Genomic DNA, 20,300 nt, shown 5'->3' with positions numbered 1-20,300 from the left:
AGCCCTTACCCTGAGCTCCACTTTCCTCTTGCCCAAACTGGGAGAAGCAGCACTTTTATTTCTCTGCATGAATCAGTCTTCCTTTTTATGGCCAGCAGAGCTTTGGGGCCAGCAAGGACACATTCTGTGCTCCTGGTATGAAAACCTATTGTGGATGTTCCACCCACCTGCCTTGGGTGCACACAGGGACAAGGAGCCCTCTCCATGTGGAGGAGCTCTCCATAAGGAGAGCATTGTGTTTATTATTGTTTTACCTTCACACAGTTCCTCAAGTGCTTCTGATAGCACCTTTCTGAGAAGTGAAATTTGGAGGCTCAGCTCTGGCCATAGCAGCTGCTTCACCTTTTTAAAAATAACCAATGGGCAAAGATTGCCCCCACCCTTCCTGCCTGCACTGGAGAGGTTGCCTCAGCAAGTTCCTCCAGCAGCCCTGGCTGCCTTTCCCTGCCTCTTGTCACTGCTATTTCAGGCTATTTCATGGCTCCTTGCCTGGTTCCCTGTTAAAAATGCTATCCCAGATCTGCTTCCCCACTAACCTTGGGCATAAAGGAGGATGCAAATGCAGAACTGTCAATGTCCCAGCTTCCTCCATTTCATTGATCAATAACTCTTTCCTGGTGAAGCCATGAGCCATGTTTTTCTCTCCACTTCTTTTTAAGGCAGTTAAGCAAATGCAGAGCCTCTGGCAGCCCTTGTTAGTCTTAATTTGATTTGCACCTCAGCTTTCCAATTTTGCCTCTTTGCAATTTAGCAGGCATGTCATTCTGCTCATGTCCTTTGTGGTTTTCCTCATGGCCTTGTGTTTTGACCAGTGGGATTCTGAAGAACTCTGCAGCTATATTTGCCTCCTCTGAAACTTCCCTTTCTTCCCTCAGCAAATAAGTGGCTACCAAGGTTGTTAGTACAAGTCTCAGGTGTCTGGCTCAGCTTTTCTTGAATTCATGAGCAGTCTGTCCCTCTTAGTTGAAGGTTTTTTAACACCCTTTTCTCCTTAAAATAACAATATAAGTAATTTCATGCTAGAGACACAAGAGAAGGGCTATGCTGGTCCAGCCCAAGGGCCACCCAGCCTGGCTGTAGAGAATCATGGGATCCTTTTAGGTCAGAAAAAAGATGTTTGAGTGCAACAGTTACCCCATCATTGCCAAGCTTGTGCAGGTGTTTAGGTCACTGGTGGCAGGGATGTTGATGGGGCACTGAATAGAACCTGGTCATGCAGGTGCTGATGATGCCATGCCTGGCAGAGAAGCTGATGAGGTGGGTTAATGGTTGGACATCTGCCCAAGCTGGATCATATGATCTGAGAATAACCCAGAAGATCTGGATTATCTTTCTGGGGTCATCTCTAAACCTCAGCATTGTTGTGGCTGTAACACTAGAGCTATGTGCTCGTTTCAAACTCAGTGGGAAAGTTAACTCCACTCAAGCTGCTTCTCTTCCAACAGCAGGGGAAACACCAGGCAAGACCACATGTAGGAATCACAATTTTACTGAAAAACTCACAATAAACACAACATTATCAATAAAAGAGGGCACAAAAGAGAGTGCTCTACCCACAAGAAGGCTATTCACCACCAAGCCAGCAAAAACACCTAGCTACTCCCAGTACAAAGCAGATCCATGTGCATCACTGCAGCAGCACCTCTGTGAAGCAAGCGATGCTTTTCCATCCTTGCCCCTTGTGTTTCAAGTGAGTGAATGAAACAAAGGTCAGCCCACGTCACAGCAGGTGCCTGCTCCAGAGAAAATCCAGAATATTGCTCCAGGACTTCTCTGGATGGCCAGCATGTGCCACCCAGCACGTCCAGGACCAAGCTCTTCCTGAACACCATGCTGGCCACACAGTGTACAGTGACATTCCTGAACATGGAACAAGCAGCAAGAGGAGCCTGTCAGCAATTGGAGACAGTGAAAATAATTGCTGAGGCTTGGCAGTGCTTGGAGCTGCAGAAGGCAAGGGGAAAACGGGCTCAAGAGCCCTGTCCTCACCATGAGACATGGCTTCTTCCAGGGGAACATAAAGCAGGGTTCTGCAGCCACTCAGGGGGAACAGGTGTCTTTGGTCCCCAAGACTGCACTGCTGTATGAGCTAACACCTAGTTTTTGAGGAGGATGACCCCAACAGGTGGACAATAAGCTGCTCACCTCCCTCACTTGCCCTCTTCCTTGGGGGAGACATCCACCTCTGTGTTGGCAGCACTGCCATCCCCACCACTCTGCTTCTGTTGCAATGGCTTGATCTCAGTGTAAATGACATTGGAGGAGGCAGATCCTGTCCCCTTCTTTTCAAATTTCAGGTTGGCATAGGTCAGATCCTCAGTTCCTGTCACCGGGGCTGCCTGCAGGGAGACAGCAATGAGTAGAGCCTTGGCTTTTCTTTCTGTGTCTCCCCTGCTTACATATTTCCACTGGCACAATTCTTTTGCTGCCCAAGCATTACCCAGATTGCTCAGAAGTTCCACCTACTCAAACACTCATAAGCCCTTATTTAATAGGAATTAATAAGTGTTTAGGACCATGTTTTCAGAAAGCAAAGCTGATTTTACTATGAAATCCTTTAAGTGGGTATTCAAGAATGCTTTTTTTGACAGGGAGGAGGAGGCAATACGTGGAAAGCTCCCCCAGCTTACCGTACTGACTTGATTCTCCTCTGTCACTTCCTCATTCATGAGCTCTCCTGAAAAAGGAAACCTAGTTTAAATAGTAGTTAAAATAGTGACAATGATCATTATTTTAAATTAAGAAGATAATGAAAGAATGAAGCAAACATCTGCATTGGTCCTGCTTTTGTTGTGGGAGAGGATGAGGCACTGCAGCTCTGTGGTTCTGAAGATGGTCAAAGGGCTGCAGGGGTTGGCAAGGGCTTAAAAGCCCTTGGAGGGGCTGGAGAAGAGCTCTGAGATGGACACTTCTGGATATGCAAAACCTGTTTCAATAACACAACAGGCTGTGCCATAGCCAGACTCCCACCAACAACTGGCCAGAAGGAAAGGAGGGAGGTGAACCCTCTCACCACACTGGGACAGCTGGTTCAGGAGGACTTGTGAAGGGAACACAGTGAGCAAGAGCAGTAGGATGTCAAGGATGGACAAAGATCTCCCAAGCCTGACTTCGTCCAGACCAGCAGTTGAGGAAGAAACACCAACCTGTTCTGTTCCTTCTGCACTGCCACAGCAGGAAGCCAATTATGGGCATGTAAAGGAGCGTCCCCACCGCTAATCCAAGGAGGATGCACAGGAGGAGGTTGAGTCCTGCACACACAACATCACAGAGGCACTCCTGAGCCACCATCATCCCCCCTGCAGGGACACTGCTGCCATTGCCTCCTTCATGGCACAGCCAGTTTCTTCCCAGACTTGGCCTTCCAGACCCTGAACCCTCTACAGCTTCAGGGTGCTGATAAAACCCAGTGGGGAGTGGTCTCCAAACTTATTCAGGGGTAGTTGGAGCATCAGAGCCCCTTCCCAGCATCACAGCCTCTGATCCACTGGTGCCTACCCCAGTTTGGCACTGGGTCCCACCCACTCATGGGAAAACATCTGGCTGTTTTATCCCTTACAGCTCCTCCCTCTTTTCCCCTGAGGACCCCTCCCGCCCTCCACCCTTGCAGCCAGGGGACTGTGGGGACACACCTGTCCAGATCTTGCCTGTGACATCAGTCTGAGGTGCTGCACAGCCACAGCCTGAAAGGCAGAAACACGAGTGAGAGACTGTCCAGAGGCAGAGAATACCCTGCACCCTGCTCTGCTTCGGAGCAGGAGCCTTGAGCCCACAGTCCTGGCTGTCCCTCTCCTGCCAGCACAGCTTCAGCCATGTCAGTATTTGCCTGATGTGCTGCAGCTGGAGAATATGGCAGGAACCAATGGCCCAGCAGCTCCATGGTCTGTCCCCCCATCCCATGGTGGGATGAGTCTGCCAAAAGCTGCTGTGCTGGGCTGGCTCCTCCAGTTCTCAGGATGCTTTCAGAGGAAACAACACATGGAAGAATCAGAGGAGTGCTGGAAGGAGCGTCCTTCTCTGCCCACTCATCTCCCCCATGGAAACAGCCCCCCTGCCACTTACTGAGATCTGCTGCTTGCGTGCTATTTCCAGCATCTGTCGAGTTTGGTCGTCTGATGAAGACCCTGCACACACAGATTCCTGTGCTGACTGTACACAGGCTTGAGCTGGTGAAATTCATACAGTTTCCACCCAGAAACACAGGGTTGGTTTGGTTTCCAGCATCTGTTGAGTTTGGTGTTGTGATGAAGACCCCAGACACACAGATTCCTGTGTGGGCTGTACACAGGTTTGAGCTGGTGAAATTCATACAATTTTCTCCCAGAAACACAGAGTTGGTTTGATTCTCCCCCTTCAGACATTCAGGATTGTACCACTTCACCTGCACTGTGAGATTCTCCAAACCAATCTCAAGCTGCACAGTGGTGACTGGCTTTACCATCTGCCTGGCTGTTCCTGGAGGAAACAAAACCAAAAGTGATAGCTGAAATATAGATGATCTTACAGGGTCATGTCCCACGTGTCACTCATGAAAGACAAAGTCAAGTGACCATCCCTTTCTGCAGCAGCTGATGATCTTTTCCAAATCTGGCTGCTAATGATTCGAAACATTCTAACCATGCTAAGCACTCAACACTGAAATGTTGCATGTTGACTTGTGCCACTGGATGCTGTGCAGTGCACAAACTGTGCCTCAGCAAGGATTGAAAATGTGAGGATCAGGGGGAAGGCACCTCCTCCACCAGTGACATAGGCACCCAAGCAGGAAGTGCCTCAGGCTCCAGCATTTCATGGAGCATGAGGTGGGACTGGGGGATTGGCAGTGGAGGATGGTCAGCCCTGGAGAAGCAAAGAAAATACAGTAAAGATTCCCTGCAGCCTCTCTGGCTTCATCCCACCCATAATGCTCACTCTGGAGTATTTCAGAATCACTGAGCTGAAGTCACTTCACACGTTCTCAGCTGAGTCCTCCCTCTCTCACCTCTCTTCAGTCCTTTCTTTCCATTCCAAGGGGTGTTGGTGGACTTCTCTCCCTTACCACCCTTGCTCAGTTCAGAACATCTGCTCTTGGACGTGTTCTCTGTGTTCTCCACCCTGCATGGGTATGTTCCTGCATTTGCTTTGTTCACATTGGCAAAGATGAGCTGGGCCAGATAATTTTTCTTCTCCACACCCCCTCCATTCTGCTGTTCTCCATCATTTCAGGTGACATTAAACCACTTCACCTCCATGGCAGTGCTGCTCAAACCTGCCTGGGGCAGACACTGCAAGATGAAACCTAAACCCTACCAACACATCAACTGTGGCTGAAATCTGGTGAGCAAGTCCTGCTGGCAGAAAACCAAACCTATAGGAGGGCTGGTTTGGTCTTAAAGAATATCCACCTCTGCCCTGTGAATCTGACCCCACTCTGCAATAATCAGGCTGATAAGCATTTCTGTTCCCTTCCCCCCAACTGTTTTCTCTCCCTGCTGCTGAAGGCAAAGCTGGTTCAAAGCCCTTGGAGCGCACAGCCTGTGCAAGCACAGCTGCAAGGGGAACCCCTTTGCAAGGCACATGGCGAGGTGCTGCTGCAGAAGAGGGGCTTAATGATGCAAGAGGGGAGGTAAAAGCAGCAGCAGGCACTTTCCACACCTTCTGCAGGCATAAGCAAAGAGGGAAGAGTTCAGAGCAGAGGCAAGGGCAGTGGGGGACTCACCAAGTGGCAGCCAGGTGAGGAGCAGCAGGGGCAGGAAGGTGCTGGCCAGCCAGGGCTCCATGCTCCCCAAGAGCCTCATGGTGACCGTGCTGGGAGCCTGGTGGGATCGGCCGGGAGCCTCCGTCTCTCCCTGCAGTGCGGGGTCACTGCTCAGCCAAGGGCAGCTGAAGCCTTGCTGGGACCTCACCCCTGCACCACTGGGCCAGGCAGTTTCCTCTGTGCTCACAGGCTTCCCCTCTGTTCCCCTTCTCTTGCCTCAGCCCAGTTCTTATCTCCTCTGTTCTCTGATTCCTCCTCTGGTTTCATCCTGACCACAAGCTCTGGGCCCTGAGACCCGAGTAAGGCCCCAGGAGCTGCTGAGGGTCACTTCCCACTGCTAGGGCCAGCCCAGCTCCCTGCCACTTCCCCAGCTTCCTGCAGCACCACCTCCCCACGCCACCCGAGCCTGTTGTGTTTTGCACCAGGGAATGGAGCCCCTGGAGGAAGCACTGCTGCCACAAGGGGTGATGTCCACGCCCATGTGTGCTCCTGCTGAGCCCAGGTGGGGACACACACACTGCCAGCCCCCACACACACCCTGCCACCCCCAGGGACCTGTGGTTTGACATAGGGATGGGCTTGATCAGAGTGCTCTGCTCGTGGGCTGTATGTGGCCCTGCAGAGCCCCGCCCCAACTATGGCCATGAGGGCCCAGATGCCAGCTCCTGTCACTTCATTGCCACTGCCCTCTATTTCTCTGCCACCTCCGGCATGAGGGACATGAGCATCCACCAGACCAGACACAGCTTGTGTCACCAAAGGGACACGGGCAGCAGTCAGCAGGTGCAGGGCCCTCTGTTGTCCCAGCCTCTGTGGGTACAATCTCTGCTGCTTCCCACTGTCTGCCACCATTCTTCATACTCAGAGCAAAACCTCCTCCCATCTGCCATTTCCTCCCCTCTGGTTTCTATCAGCATCCACAGGAACCACCCTCCACACCATGGTGGGCACACACAGCCCAGAGCCACACGTGTCTCCAGAAGAAAGGCTGTTCACTGGAGCTCTGCTCCACCAGCCAGCGGAACTTCCTGGCTGAAGCCGAGGTCTCATCTGTAAACCAACCCACATGAGGAAACAGCAACACCAGCATGATATTTGCTGATAAGATGATACAAGATCCACAAAAATGACAAGTGAGAGGTCCTGTATCCCTCTTGCTCTGCCCTCAGGACCTCTACATCTTTTCCCATGCTCTTTCTGATGTTCAGTTCCTCTCTGCATTTGAATCTTCACCTTCTCTCATTTCACAACTGCATAACGATGTGTACTTGTCTGCTTCCTTCCTTTTCATTTCTATTCCGGTTCTCACGTTTCCTGGCACTTCCAGGAAGCCAAGACCTTCTCCAGCAGGACGTGCCTTCCCCCTGTCCCCAGCTGTGGTGCTGGTGGAACTAAAGGTTAATATCTTGCTTTCTGCTGACTCCACAGAGGTGTTCTCCTACCAGAGCCCCTTCCAGCTCCACAGCCATATTCCATGGTGCTCTCTGCCAAGGAGAAAAGAGAGCAGGAAATGACAATGCTGCTGTTAATAACAGGGTGCCCCGTATCAGCAGCAGCTACACCGGGCACTACACGATGTCCACAGCAACAGGGAGGCTGCAGAGTTCCTCAGGAGCTCCCCACTCCCTTGAAGCTCACAAGGGAAATACAGAACGGGCCACCAAGGTTTTCCTCTCCCAGCTGCTGGGAGCCGGCGAGCAGCCGTGCGAGGCTGGGGAGGATGAGGAGCGCTGTGAGGAGCGCTGTTTTCAGCCGGCCCGCGGTGGCTTTACAGAGCTCTTCCTTGGGCGTCGTGGTGCTCTGCCCTCCGCAGGGCCGCCAAAAGAGATCCTGCCCTCAGCCCGAACCTCACAGCACTGTGAGGGGGTTGTTGAGGGGGCTGACGGGGGCACATCGATCTGAGGCCCCTGAGCCCTCACGGAGCTGGGCTGGGTACGGAAGGGCCACCGTCAGAGCAGCTGGTGCTGATGCCACCGAGCATGAGGTGCTGCAGACACCGGCCGTGTCCCGGGCTCCCTGAGGCACAGCACCGTCAGGAGGCGGCCGCCCCTCAGACCAGCTCCGGGCACAGCCCGAGAGCCCAGAGCGCCTCACCGCTGCCCATCGCGCTGCTCTCCCATTGGCTGCTGTCTGTGTCCGTCACCATAAGCCCCGCCTGTTCGCCCATCTCCGGCCGCAGGATTGGCTGTTCCTCACGCGGCATGTGAAGCCCCCCAGGGCGCCGCCATGCTGGGGGCCGCTGCCCGGCGGAGGGACGGTGCGGCGCTGCGCTGTAGCGCATGCGCGGGCCGGGCAGGGCCGCCGCCCCGGGAGCGCGCGGCCGCCTCGGGAGCGCGCCCGGCCCGAGGATGCGCCAGGCGGGACAACCCCGGTGGCCCGGCCGGGCACAGGTGAGGGCAGCTCGGACCCCTCGAGTGCCCCGGGCTCCTCCGCTGTCCCGGGGCCGCTGGGCGGCGAGGGGGGCGCGCTCCTGCCAGAGGGCGCGGGGCCGGGAGCGGCCGGGGAGGGGCCGGGGGTACCAACTCTGTGTGGGCCGGTGAGGTGAGGGGGGCCCGTCCCGCCCAGATCCCTGACGGGGGAGGCCTGGTGAGGTGAGGCGAGGTGAGCCCTACCCTGTTGCAGAGGTGAGGCGAGGTCAGATGAGCTCTGTCCCGTCCAGCCCCGTGAGGAGCCGCACACGGGGAGCAGCTGCCCGAGCCCCGGTGCCCCGGGCACACAGAGAGAGTGTGTGGGCCGTGCCAGCGGCATCCCGGGGCTGCCATGGCCTGCCACGAGCTTTGCATCAAGGCCGGTTTGGTTTCCCAGGGTGTTCCCGCTGCTGCTGTCTCCGGCACGGTCCTCACTGCCACCTTTGGCCTCGGGCGGCATCTGTGGGAAGAGCCGTGCCTGGAACGGGGCCTTTGCTGCCGTACGTGCAGACCAGGAAGGACAGAGTGCTGTGCCGGGCTTGTCTCCAGGTGTGGTGGGAGCTCCTGCAGGCTGTGGACTCGTGGGTTATCGCACAACCCGCTGGCACTGAATCAAAAGCACGTTTAGTAAAGAAAGCACGTCAGTTTTGACATCGACAAGTGAACCATTCCATACACAGCCTCAAGTATATTCGTGCCAGAGGGCAGAAGTGTTTGCTGGTGTGCTCCTCCACCATGTGCCTCATCTCTCTTGGAACCCAAAGGGAACTTTTCAGGATAAGTTGGAGACATGTGAAAAGCTTTCTCTTTATGCAGAGTCAGTGCTACCCTGGCCAGCACCTTTCTGAACAGGGGCTGTTATTTTCACTACCTTTGGCCATCTGTAATGGCCCACAGCAGTTTCTGGGCCCTGTGATCCTTGACTGTACAATCTAGCTTTTGAGACTTCTGCCTTTGGAGCTCCCAGACTGCTTCAAAATGGAATTGAATGGGATGCTGTAGGAGCCATCAGGTTTTTCATTGCACTGGGTCACAAACTTGTTGTTGCTATGTGTACCAAAAGAGTCAAAAAGCTCCTTTCTATGACCAGGATGGGACTTCAAACTCACTGTGAAATTCAGCAAAAATGAAGGTGTTTTGTGGCCACCAAAAAAAGGAATGGCAGAGCTCTGTTTCTATTGGAAAATTTAAGTCAGAATGGTGTTGCAGGATTGATTGTTTAATCTCTGTTAAAAAGAGATTGATTTTTATCTCCTGACATGCAAGATACCTGTTGCAGTCTGGTTTCAGTTGCCCATAAAAGCTCTGCCTTTTGTGTTTTCTGGGGGAGGGTTCTCATTGAAGTGTTCATTCCAGTGTTTGACTGCTGGAGAGGTTGATGCACTAGGATTTTAATTTTTATAACTAATTTGCTGAGGCTTGTGTGAAGGTTTGAGGCTTGGTGAGTTCTAAAGTAAATATGTAGAATTTGTACCTAATTCTAAGATGATGTTAGTACCAGTTTCAGGCATTTCTTTCTCAGAGCTGTTCCCATGCTCTGCCAAGACCAGTTTTCTCTAGTTTTCAGTTCCATGCTAGATGTGACTTCTGTGCTTTCAGTGAGCCTCAGTGGATAGACAAGAGTCTCTCTTTTCACTCCCTGTAAATGAAAAATATCCAAATATCTGCACTGTCTCATGGCAAGGGCACTTCACAACTTTAAAAAGTCTGCTGCAGGGAGCCACCTCCTTCAGATTGTTTTGATCCAGCCTTGTCTGAGCTCCATTTGGTGTGCTCTTATGTGGTGAAGGACAGTGAAAATTTTGGTTTTCTCCATCCTAAGCCACTCTTGACTTTATTACTTGTGATGTCTCTTCCAAACTGAGGAATCTTTCCTTGCTCAGATCTTCCTTTTCAGGAGAGTTTGGTGCTTTTGATCACCTCTGCAGCCCTTGCAGTTCTGCTCCCCCTTGCTTAAGGAAAAGTCCCATATGTGCACGCAGAGCTCCAGACGATGGTGCTCTGGGGACTTCTGTGGCAGCACCGTGCTGTTCTCCTGAGATCCCTGTTCCTTCTCCCCAAACTGGTAATTACAGCTGCCTCTCCTCAGCAGTGGCCTTTTTCTGACATGGAGGGTTTAGGCTGTTTCCTCAGGGTGGCCTGGGCTGGAATCCCTCTCCTGCCAGCCCTGGAGTGTGTCTGCAGTGTGTGTGTGTGTGTGAAGGCTGCAGTACCCACCTGTAGCCCTTTCTAAAAGCTCTCTCAGCTCAGTTCTGCTCGTGCTCTGTGATTTCCCTGTGTAAGGATTGGCTTTTTGCTGCCCTTCAGCACCCACATCCACCCTGCTGTGCCTGCCCTGCCAAACCAGCACTTCCCAGCTGGTAAAAGTCTGGGGGCTGCAGGTGGCTCTCAGGAGAGGGAAGAGAAGCTTGTCCTGTGCTCAGGGCCACTCTGCAGAGCCTGGTGGCTGCTGTGTTTGGGGTCTCCAGCCCTGTGGGGCCCTTGGACCATGCAAGCTGTGTCTCCATTCCCAGAGAGCTCAGGCTGCCCTGCTGGAAGTCATTGCTGAGGCTGGGTTGGCCACTTGTTGCTTTGTGCTGGTGCTGGTGACCTGAAGTTCTTGTAGCATCAGGCACTGGTGCATGGTAGCTCATCACCAGATTTTGTAGGTTTGTGCCAGTAGCTCCCAGTGATACCAATGTAGAAGCATGCTATCTTTTGGGATAAATGAATTTAAGATTAATTCCACTTGACTGAGATTATTTTTAAGAGGCAGCTGGATGGAAAACAGGGAAGAGTAACACTTAAACTGAGTGATTGTTACAGAAATCAGCTTATCTGAGTAGCAGGAGCCTCCTGTTGCACACACTGTGGTGTTCTCCTGGAGCACTTTCAATGAATTCAGCCTTTTCTAAACTGTTGTGGTGTTGTGTGAGTTATACACATCTGTGTGATCTGTGCAAGCAGGGACACACTCACCTGGTCTGTGTTCCACCTCACTTTGTGTCCCTTCCAACAAAGATGTTCTTGCTGCTCTAAGAATTTTTAACTCTTCCAGACCATAAACTGCTAAACAGATTTGTGGGGACTTCAGTAGTTAATGCCTGCTGTCCATCCAGTTGCAAGGGTTTTTGAGTTTGTTTTTTTGTTGGTTTTTTGTTTGTTTTGTTTGTTTGTTTGTTTGTTTGGGGGTTTTTTTGTTTGTTTTTTGGGTGATTTATATAAAACAAGCCTGGGTAGAAGCCATCCTCCTTGCCAGTATCCCAGGGTCCCACCTTTTATGTAGACTAGTAAATATTTTCAAGATCCTTTTGAGCTTTGTCACTGCCTTGTTTGAGTGTTGTGCTAAATGTTGGATAAAAAGGAGTTTATGCCAATGAACGTTGCTCATTTTTATAAAGAATGACAGTGACAGTATCACAGCAAATGCTACATCACACAGAATAAGGAAAAACATACTGAATTAATTAAGTAAATATTTCATAAGCTGTTTTATAGCATCTGTAAACATTTCTGCATTTTGCAAGATAAATATTCTCAAGCATTTCTGTTTTCTAGTTTTGTGTCTGTACAGAAATACCTGGGAATTCAGTCAGGGTTCAGTTTTATGGCACAAGCTGGGCAGTGCAGGCACCCCCAGACTGATGAGATGCTGATTGCAAACAAAGCCCTTGCACTGGGAGTAGTTCCACTTCTGTGCTGCTACTGCCCAGTGCTGTCTCAGGGTTTGCTTCATGTCTTGTAACTGAATGTGAGTATCTTGGGATGGGGAGATGAGTAACTCTGTTTATGAAACAGGCCATGATTCTTGCTGCTTTTAGGTGTCTTTTCCAGAGGTGTTGATGTGGTGCTGCTACCAGTTCTCTTTTTAAATATGGTCTTTGCTTTTTCATTGTAAGCTTCTAATGAAAACTGAAATCATCATGTTTTTCTCTCAAAAAAAAAAAGTCAAGAAAGGTCAAGTGGGTGTAGTAGATGAGAATTCAGAAAGGCACAGAACAAAAGCTGTGTTTTGTAGGTTTCTGTGGTGTCAGAGATTGAGGAGATTTCTGACATCTCTCCTTGCAGCTGGTGCTGAAGGCAGTTTGGCCAGGTGTGCACAGCAGCAGGTAGGGATTGAAGGAATTGATTTACCAGGAAATATTTGGAAGAACACAAGGAGCGTGACTTGACCAATAATTTGTGTGTAGGGAGTATAATAATTCTGTGCAAACCCTGCATTCCTGGAGGTTAAGTGGCATTGGCAGGAGGAGACATTTTTAACTGTCCTGAGGGAAGCTTTTAACTACCCACAGTGGACACAGAGGAGCGCCCTTCTCCTTTCAGCAAGCAGATTGCTGTGTATTTAAACACTGGCATTCCCTCTCCTTGTAGGCTTCTCCTCCCCAGGCAAAACAAGCTCACTGAGTCCAGGCTTTCCCCACAGGACATATTTTATAAATCTTCTCTAGACTGACTTATCTATATGCCATAAAATTGTTAAGGTCCAAGTAGTTGTTTTCAGTTTGTGTATTTAATTTGGAAGAAAGATTTATGTGTCCCAAAGCATGTCTATTATTTCCAGCTATTTCAATTGGTCTAATAAAAGATATTACCTCATCTCACAAACCTTTATCTCATTTAGGAGCTTACATCATCACAAATAAAGCAGCACTGCTTTTACTGCTGGTGTGACAGACTCCATGTCCTGTCCTCTTGGTGCTTCCTGCCACTCCCAGTTTGTGCCTCTCTGTGTCTGGTTTATCCTGCATTCTTGGGTGTGTTTCTGTCCCCATGGGCTGAGTTTTGAAGGTGAAGAGATGACTCTCAAGCTGCTTTCTTACCATTCTTCTGCAATAGGTTTGTTAGGTTTGTCCCTTAATACTCTGTCTCTATAGATTGCACTTTTTGGGGGTTTTGGTTTTTGTCATTAGGATGTTTGAGAATGTTGAAAGCCATACAAAGGACAGAAGGAGGCATTCAGGGTAGGTGTGTTTGATACCACAATGTGCCTTTTCCTGATAATGACTTGCAACTTTTCCCATTTTAGGAGCTGTGGATGGAACACCGAGCTGAGGAGCCGAACATTTTACTGAAGGCCTGTGTGTAGACCCTGATGCTTGAATGAATGAATGAAGAATGAAAATGCTCCCTGGAGTGGGTGTGTTTGGAACTGGTAGTGCTGCCCGGGTCCTGGTACCCTTGCTGAGGGCAGAAGGCTTCTCCATTGAAGCTCTTTGGGGCAAGACTGAGGAGGAGGCCAAGCAGCTGGCCGAGGAAATGAACATCTCCTTCTACACCAGTCGCACTGACGATGTCCTGCTGCATCAGGACGTGGATTTGGTCTGCATCAACATCCCTCCACCACTGACTCGGCAGATTGCTGTGAAGGCTCTAGGTACCTGTTTATCCTTGGAGTTGCACCAAAAATCTGTAGCTTGTTTTGGCAGATTGAGATTGGAGGCTGTTAGCCCAGCACAGTTCTGGTTGCACCAACGGGCAAATGCAGTGCTAAAAATTTTGTGTGGCATTTGTGAGATGGGTACCTGGGGTGGTTTTTTTTGTAAAAATACTGTTAATAATTGCTTATAGATCTGCTTGAACCAATTAGGCTAAAATACTTTGCTTGGGTCAGACTGAAGTTATGGTAGAGAGTTTGTAATAAAAAATCAGCTGTATCAGAGACAATAATGAGAGGGTAAATGGCTTTATGCCCATTAAATAAACCCACAGCAACAACCGAATAAAAAAACCAACCCCAAACCAAATACCTAAACAAATTGTTTAATTCATTTTAAATGTTTAGAAAACTGACATTTGCCTGGAAGGGGAAGGTTGTTCAGCTCTGCTTTATGCTTTCTCCACAAGTAAAATCCAACTTGGAAGTTGAAAGCCTTTGAAAAAATATTTGTATGCACTCAGTAGAATCTTGTGAATTAGGAGCTAAGAGATGCTGTTTTAGCTGTGACTCTGGCCACTACCTGGACCACTCTTGGCACATCCATGTCCATAGCAGGCTGATGTGGTCCCAGGTGGAGGAATCCTTCTGCCTGCCTCAGGAGGGCAGATGCTGGGGACAGCAGGAGGAATCCAGCTAGATGAGAAAGAAGGGATGACACCCCAGACTGGTTGGGCAGGGAGATGGGAGCCAACTGCCCAGGCAGCCTGACATTTCTAATTCCCCAGTGGGTGACTTTGTAGTGTTAATGTCCTCTCCTGCAGTGCAGCGTGGGTGTCAGTTTGCGTGTAATTCTCTAAGTAACAAGGGTGATATTTTTACTGTGTTTACAGGAGATACACGAGTTAATTTTAGGACAGGTAATCTCAGACCATGTGAGCCAGGGTGGTTTGTTTTCTCTACAGTAATTTCTTTTGGAAGTAAACAAGTTCCTGGACAAACATTTGCAATGCCACTTACGTATGCAGAGTGAGATTTCAGGCTTTTTTTTCCTTTTCTTTTTTATACTGTTAGATTTGTTTGTTTACCTTGTTAGAGTACTGTCCTTTGAGCTTTAAGGTATTCTGATTTTTAAATATTTCAACTGTAAGTTAGAATTTATCTCTTCAAATATGCTAAAAGCTCTTTAAAGCACTTGTTAGGTAATATGCATTTCACTAGGTCTTGTGGCTCTTGATGATCAGATGGGCTAAAAAGGAGAGGATTCACCATTCTCTGATGGATTATTAACTAAAAAGGGATTGGGATTTCTTAATTGAAGGCTGGGAACCCATAAGATGACATTATCCAGAGGAGGAAAGGGAGGTAAAGCTGGTGCAGAAATACAGAGGTTGTGTCTTTGCTTGAATGCAAATTTAGGAAGTGTAAGGCTGAAAAGGCCAGGAAAGAAGCAGGAGAGGGTAACAATCCCTTCCTCTGTCCTGAGATGTTCTGGACTGTAAACTGATGCAGACATCTCAGGCCAGTGTGGTGCTGACCTTGCCTTTCAGCTCTCCAGGTTCATTGCAGTGCTATTTGCAGGTCTGCTGCCCAGTATATTGTGACTTATTAAAGCCAGTGTTGGGTGGTTTCCTGTGCCTGAATGTTCTGAAGGAACACAGAACCAGGGGAGGGCCAAAGGTGGCAGCAACATATTTTTTTGGAAGTTGAGCTTGATACAATGATGATTATAATCAGAGGATTATTTGCTGTGAATTGTTTATAACAGGTTGGTGTTTACTTGCCAAGAGACTGGGCTTTAGGAAATGTTTTGTTAGACTTGGTTTGTTTGTTTTAAAGTGGTGACACTTTTATCAATTATTTTTTACCTTTTTCTACTTTTTTTAAAAACCTGTGCTTCCATTTGGTAAAGAGGAGAAAACCCCAGTTTTTCTAGGTGGTGCAGTTTCCTTGCCTAAGTTTCTTGCTGACAGGTATCCATGAACAAGCCTGGGGACAAAGCAGTGACACTGGTTTGAGTTCATGAACCAGACAGGACAGATCAAAGCCCAGGGGATAGTTCATATTAAAATCAGTGTAATCTTATGGTTTATCTCCACAGCAGGCAAAGCAAGAAGCTCTCTTTAAATTTGTGCTTCTTTTGATCTCAGAGGAACTAAATAAATTTCACCTGATGTCTGTGTTGTGGTTCATGTCCCACAGTTAAATGCACCCATCCATGCTCTCATGTCTCCTGGCTGGTGAGGGCCCCAGCTGAAAATTTTGCAGCTGTGGTTTAGGAAAACAATATGGTACAAAGTTCAGGTTATTCATTACCAAAACAATAGTAACAATCCCAGGGAGGTAAGCTGCACTGCCTTGAAAAACAAAAGGCATGGCCATTACCTTGGTAAGGGACCTTGTAGCCGTCTCTGACTTGGCCCCTGTCCTTGCTTCATGGCCATCTCTGTGAGCCTGGGGACAGCTGGAGGGATGTCCCACTGAAGGCAACAGCAGGATTATCCCAGAGCTGTTGTGTGTTCCCAGGTGTCACCCTGGCACTCTGGCAGTGCACAGTGGGCTGTGCTGAGCTGTCAGTGTGCTGCACTGGCTGCCCTCCCAAAAAAAGGCATCAGACACTTTTAGCTCCTCAGGTGGCTCAGCCTGGGCTGCCACAGCAGGCACAGCACTGAGCGAGGGCAGGGCTGCTCAGCAGAGCAGGGAGAGCCCGGGGTGACAGGGCTGTCTCCAGGCTCTGCTGTCTCTGCTCTCAGTCCCTGCTGCAGGGAGCCAGGGCTGGGCAGCAGGGGAGCAGCACCAGCACAGCACTGGCTGCAGAGCTGTTCCCATGGAGCCAGAGTCTCTTTGGTTTTCTGAAAGCTTTGAGCTTTCTGCAAGCTTTGAAGGGTGCAGGTCTGCTCGGGACACTGTGAGCATCCCTTTGTTTCTCTGGTGGTGCTTTGCTGTAACCTGCCTGGAGACAAGCACCATTTAAACAAGGCAGATAAACTGGGCTGAAGCAGCTCTAGATGCTTGTCCAGGTGCTTCAGCTAGCCCTGAAAAGTACTGAGCTGAGGGTTGTGCCTTGTCTTGGCAGCAGGACTGGGGACAGAAATGGTCCCTGAAATGGGGGTTACCAATGGACAGCCTGGGTGTCCACTGGGAGCTTGACCTGACCCTTTGGTCATTAAAGCTGCTGTAGACTCGTATCAATACTTTTCCTGCAATTCTTGGGCAGAAACTGAGGTGTGCCATGACTGACATTCAGGTCTGGCATCCCCCATTAGTGTCTGTAAAAACCATGTTAGGAATAGCATAGTTATTACACTGAAAAATGTTCAGATAATTATTTGATCGGAACAGATATAAAACAGGAAAAAACAGTAAAAGTAAAGCCCTGCCATAAGAAGGAGGATACCAGAAATGTAAGAACTGGTTAAAACTTGTACTGGCATGGTCTTTTGTATTACTTAATTTCTGCTTTACAGTTAGGGGAAGAAAGAGGATTATTGACTGCCCTATTGATTTAGGCTGAGCACCATGTAAAGTGCATCAGGAGCAATAACAGTGCAGTGGGTCAGCTTGGGGGTGCAGCTCTTGTCTGTGTAACTCAGTCACCTTTTGTCTGATTGTACATTCAGGCTGTATATGCAGACCAAAATTATTTGCTTTCTAATTAGAAAGGTTGTTTTAAAACAGTCCACTTACCAAAACATTGTTTCTAAGTCTTGTGTTCTGTACACAGAATCTGTATGTATTTCTTTTATATATATACATTATTATATATAAGTAAATTGCATGTCCCATTTATATTAATTAATTTTAAAAAATTGTATAGTGATGGTGAAATACAAAGTGAAAATCAAATCTCCCTTCCCCCCACCTCTTCCCTGCAGGGTACATGGTGCTTTTTTTCTCCTCTGGCTATACAGGTATTCAAATAATGTTTTAAATATACACTCATGTTGTGTCTTGTTTAGATGCCATGTGATGCCATTTGGACATTTATCTTTCATGATGTAAAAATCCTCTCTTTATTTGGAGCCTCCCTCTGTGAGAGTTTGTCAGCTCTGCAACTGGAGCATCTTGGAAACAGCATTGAGTCTTGCTGGACTTGGCATTCCTACTTTAGTTCCCAGATCTTTTCCTTAGAAATTGCATCAGGAAAGCCCAACTCTTAAAATTACCACTTCTTGACAACCTTTGGGGTATCTGGGCATGTTTTGCTCAAGTGTGCTAAATATTGTAATTTTTTTTCATTTGTGCTGCAGGAATAGGGAAGAACGTGCTGTGTGAGAAAGCTGCTACCTCTGTGGATGCCTTCAGGATGGTGACAGCTGCCAGGTACTACCCCAAGCTGATGAGCATCGTTGGCAACGTGCTGCGCTTCCTGCCCGCCTTCGTGAAGATGAAGCAGCTGATAGAGGAGCACTACGTGGGCAACGTCATCATCTGCGACGTGCGCGTCTACGGGGGCAGCCTGCTCAGCCACCAGTACAACTGGATCTGTGACGAGCTCATGGGAGGGGGCGGCCTGCACACCATGGGCACCTACATCATCGACCTCCTGACTCACCTCACCAGCAGGAGAGCTGAGAAGGTGCACGGTTTGCTCAAGACTTTTGTGAAGCAGAACACGGCCATCAGCGGGATCCGCCACGTCACCAGCGACGACTTCTGCGTTTTCCAGATGCTCATGAGCGACGGCGTCTGTTGCACTGTGACTCTCAACTTCAACATGCCCGGCTCCTTCATCCATGAGGTCATGATCGTGGGCTCTGCCGGCCGCCTCATAGCTCGTGGGACAGACTTGTACGGGCAGAAGAACTCTGCTCTCCAGGAGGAGCTGCTGTTCACAGACTCTCTGCCTGTCAACAAGGGCCTTTTGGAGAAGGGCTTCAAGGACATCCCTCTGCTTTACCTGAAAGGAATGGTGTACATGGTGCAAGCCCTGCGGCAGTCTTTCCAAGAGCAGGAAGACCGTCGGACGTGGGATCATAAACCTGTGGCTATGGCAGCCTCTTTTGAAGATGGCCTGTACATGCAGAGTGTGGTAGAGGCCATCAAGAAATCCAGTAGGTCAGGTGAGTGGGAGACTGTGGAGGTGATGACTGAGGAACCAGATGCCAACCAAAACCTCTGTGAGGCACTTCAAAGAAATAACTTATGAACATTCCTACCTTGGAAAATACTACTTCTGGCTGTAATGTAAAAAAACCCAGTTTTTAAGATATGTAGATTCTTATTTAATAGCCTGAGTTTCTTGGTTTTTTTAAACATGTATAATATGTTCTCATAGGAACAGTTCTGGATTAAATTGTTTGAAGAGTTTTAAATGTTTCTGTTTTTTGCAAACATTTAATTTTTGTCTTGGAGACTGGTAGGAAAACTTGAATTGCCCTTTGCACTTGCAGTGAAGTGAATTGTGGGATCTCTGCCATTGCATGGCTTGGAAATGGGACACGACCCCTGTTGCACAGGTTGCTGATTTAACTATGAGAGCACGTAGAGCAAGATCAGGGAGTATCTGTTGTTCAGATGCCTTTTTCCTGTCTCTTGGAGTTTTAATTCTCAGTTTGTAAAATTTTAGAAAATAGTTCAGTGATGTGACAAGTCTCTGAACTCCTATAGGACAAAAAGTAGAGGAATGGATTAAAGTCAGTAACATACAGATCAGCCTTTTGGCTTCCTGTGTGTGGTGAATGTCTTTCAAATTTATTCAAACTGATGTTTTATTAAATGATACTATAATTCTCTGTTGTTGGTGTCTTGGCAAGAAAATATTCAGGAAGTCTGTGATGCATTGAGCTATTCTTCCATATCTGTAGACATTATTCCTTCTGCTCAAGAGGCTGCCTGCATCCAGCAGCTGTTTTTCCATAAGCTCTGTGCTTATGTCAGTTGTGTTTACTGCCTGGCAGCACCAGTGCCGTGCCTGTGGGGCCAGGTTCTCATTTCTGTGACTGTTACTAAATAAATGCCTCCCTGGGTCATGGGACTGCCACAGTGTCGTGGGTAACAAAGTTGTACAGCATGAACCTTTCAGGGACCTGAAAGTGGAAGGAAGGAGGTATTTCCTACCTCTTGCAGCTCTCTTCATGTGCTGGCTGGGTAACTGTCACACTACACACATCCTGATAGTTGAGAGAGCAGGGACTGAACTGCCATGGGTAAATGTGCTCTGGATCTCAAACACTGGCTCTTAACCCTCTGGGCCAGCCCATCTTCACTCCCTCCTGCAGCTGGTGTCCAGTGGAGAGATTTGTTGGCAGATGATGGGGTGGGAGTTCATTCCTTTTGAGAAATGTTTCTCTCTGAGGCAGGTATGTGGAAAGGATAGTCTAATTTTACTACATTTGTTTTGTGTACTTGAAAGCTTTTTTTAAAATGTATTTCCCACTAAATTGTAACCCTTTGTATTTATGTATATTAACATGCACGCTGCTGTTCCATAAGCTGGACCTTCCTGAAAAGTATCATGTTTTCTACAGAAATAAAAAGTTGTGTTTGTTGAGGGAATTCTCTATGCAGCTGTGTGCTTGTGTTTGATTTGGTCAAGCTAAAACCATCTTAATAAAAGTAAACAGGAGAGTCAGAGCTGGGACTCCATATCTGGTGAGTCCTTCCCCACTTATTGTAGAAGTTGCCAGAAGACCCCCAGTAAGAAGCAAAATCCTTGCAGTATTGATGGGACCACTTTCTTTGCTTGGTGTATAAATTAGGTATTTACCTTTGGATGTTTACTTTCCAGAAACAAGTCTACTGCTGGGCTGCTTTAAAGCATGGCTGCTCTTGTGCTCTGCACATTCTCATCTCTACT

At 48.6% G+C, this 20,300-nt stretch overlaps 3 protein-coding genes across 5 annotated transcripts in view; 1 reads left to right on the top strand and 2 right to left on the bottom strand.

Moving 5' to 3' along the window:
• Positions 1-20,300, bottom strand: part of POLR2C (RNA polymerase II subunit C) — a 66,367-nt gene that overhangs the window by 22,119 nt on the left and 23,948 nt on the right. The window lies entirely within an intron of this gene.
• Positions 1,474-7,364, bottom strand: LOC139596404 (uncharacterized). The gene is made up of 6 exons (XM_071440687.1): positions 5,699-7,364; positions 4,063-4,455; positions 3,633-3,683; positions 3,147-3,251; positions 2,631-2,677; positions 1,474-2,339 (listed from the first exon to the last, which is right to left on the bottom strand). Exons 1-6 carry the CDS (start codon positions 5,775-5,777, stop codon positions 2,151-2,153), a joined length of 864 nt encoding a protein of 287 aa, XP_071296788.1. The 5' UTR covers positions 5,778-7,364; the 3' UTR covers positions 1,474-2,150.
• On the top strand, positions 7,993-20,006 carry GFOD2 (Gfo/Idh/MocA-like oxidoreductase domain containing 2). 3 transcript variants are annotated; one of them, XM_071440676.1, is made up of 4 exons: positions 8,008-8,127; positions 8,543-10,210; positions 13,154-13,501; positions 17,752-20,006. In XM_071440676.1, exons 3-4 carry the CDS (start codon positions 13,243-13,245, stop codon positions 18,648-18,650), a joined length of 1,158 nt encoding a protein of 385 aa, XP_071296777.1. In that variant the 5' UTR covers positions 8,008-8,127; positions 8,543-10,210; positions 13,154-13,242; the 3' UTR covers positions 18,651-20,006. The 3 variants fall into 3 exon arrangements, with proteins under 3 accessions (XP_071296776.1, XP_071296777.1, XP_071296779.1); XM_071440675.1 differs by lacking the exon at positions 8,543-10,210 and having other exon boundaries at positions 7,993-8,127; XM_071440678.1 differs by lacking the exons at positions 8,008-8,127; positions 8,543-10,210 and adding an exon at positions 10,608-12,915.

This window comes from Agelaius tricolor, unplaced genomic scaffold (assembly GCF_023055355.1).
Source record: "Agelaius tricolor isolate 1412-34295 unplaced genomic scaffold, bAgeTri1.0.p SCAF_15, whole genome shotgun sequence".
Lineage (NCBI taxonomy): Eukaryota > Metazoa > Chordata > Aves > Passeriformes > Icteridae > Agelaius > Agelaius tricolor.
The sequence above is the reverse complement of the archived record's forward strand: the minus strand, read 5'-3'. Positions and strand labels throughout refer to the sequence as shown.

What these genes read in the sequence shown, in the direction of transcription:
- LOC139596404 (XM_071440687.1), bottom strand. Translation starts at nt 5,777, where the DNA reads ATGAGGCTCTTGGGGAGCATGGAGCCCTGGCTGGCCAGCACCTTCCTG. An exon ending in CACGCAAGCAGCAGATCTCA is followed by an intron (nt 3,684 to 4,062) that starts GTAAGTGGCAGG and finishes TCTGCCTTTCAG; the next exon opens with GCTGTGGCTGTGCAGCACCT. An exon ending in GTGCAGAAGGAACAGAACAG is followed by an intron (nt 2,678 to 3,146) that starts GTTGGTGTTTCT and finishes TTCCTTTTTCAG; the next exon opens with GAGAGCTCATGAATGAGGAA.
- GFOD2 (XM_071440675.1), top strand. Translation starts at nt 13,243, where the DNA reads ATGAAAATGCTCCCTGGAGTGGGTGTGTTTGGAACTGGTAGTGCTGCC. An exon ending in GATTGCTGTGAAGGCTCTAG is followed by an intron (nt 13,502 to 17,751) that starts GTACCTGTTTAT and finishes TTTGTGCTGCAG; the next exon opens with GAATAGGGAAGAACGTGCTG.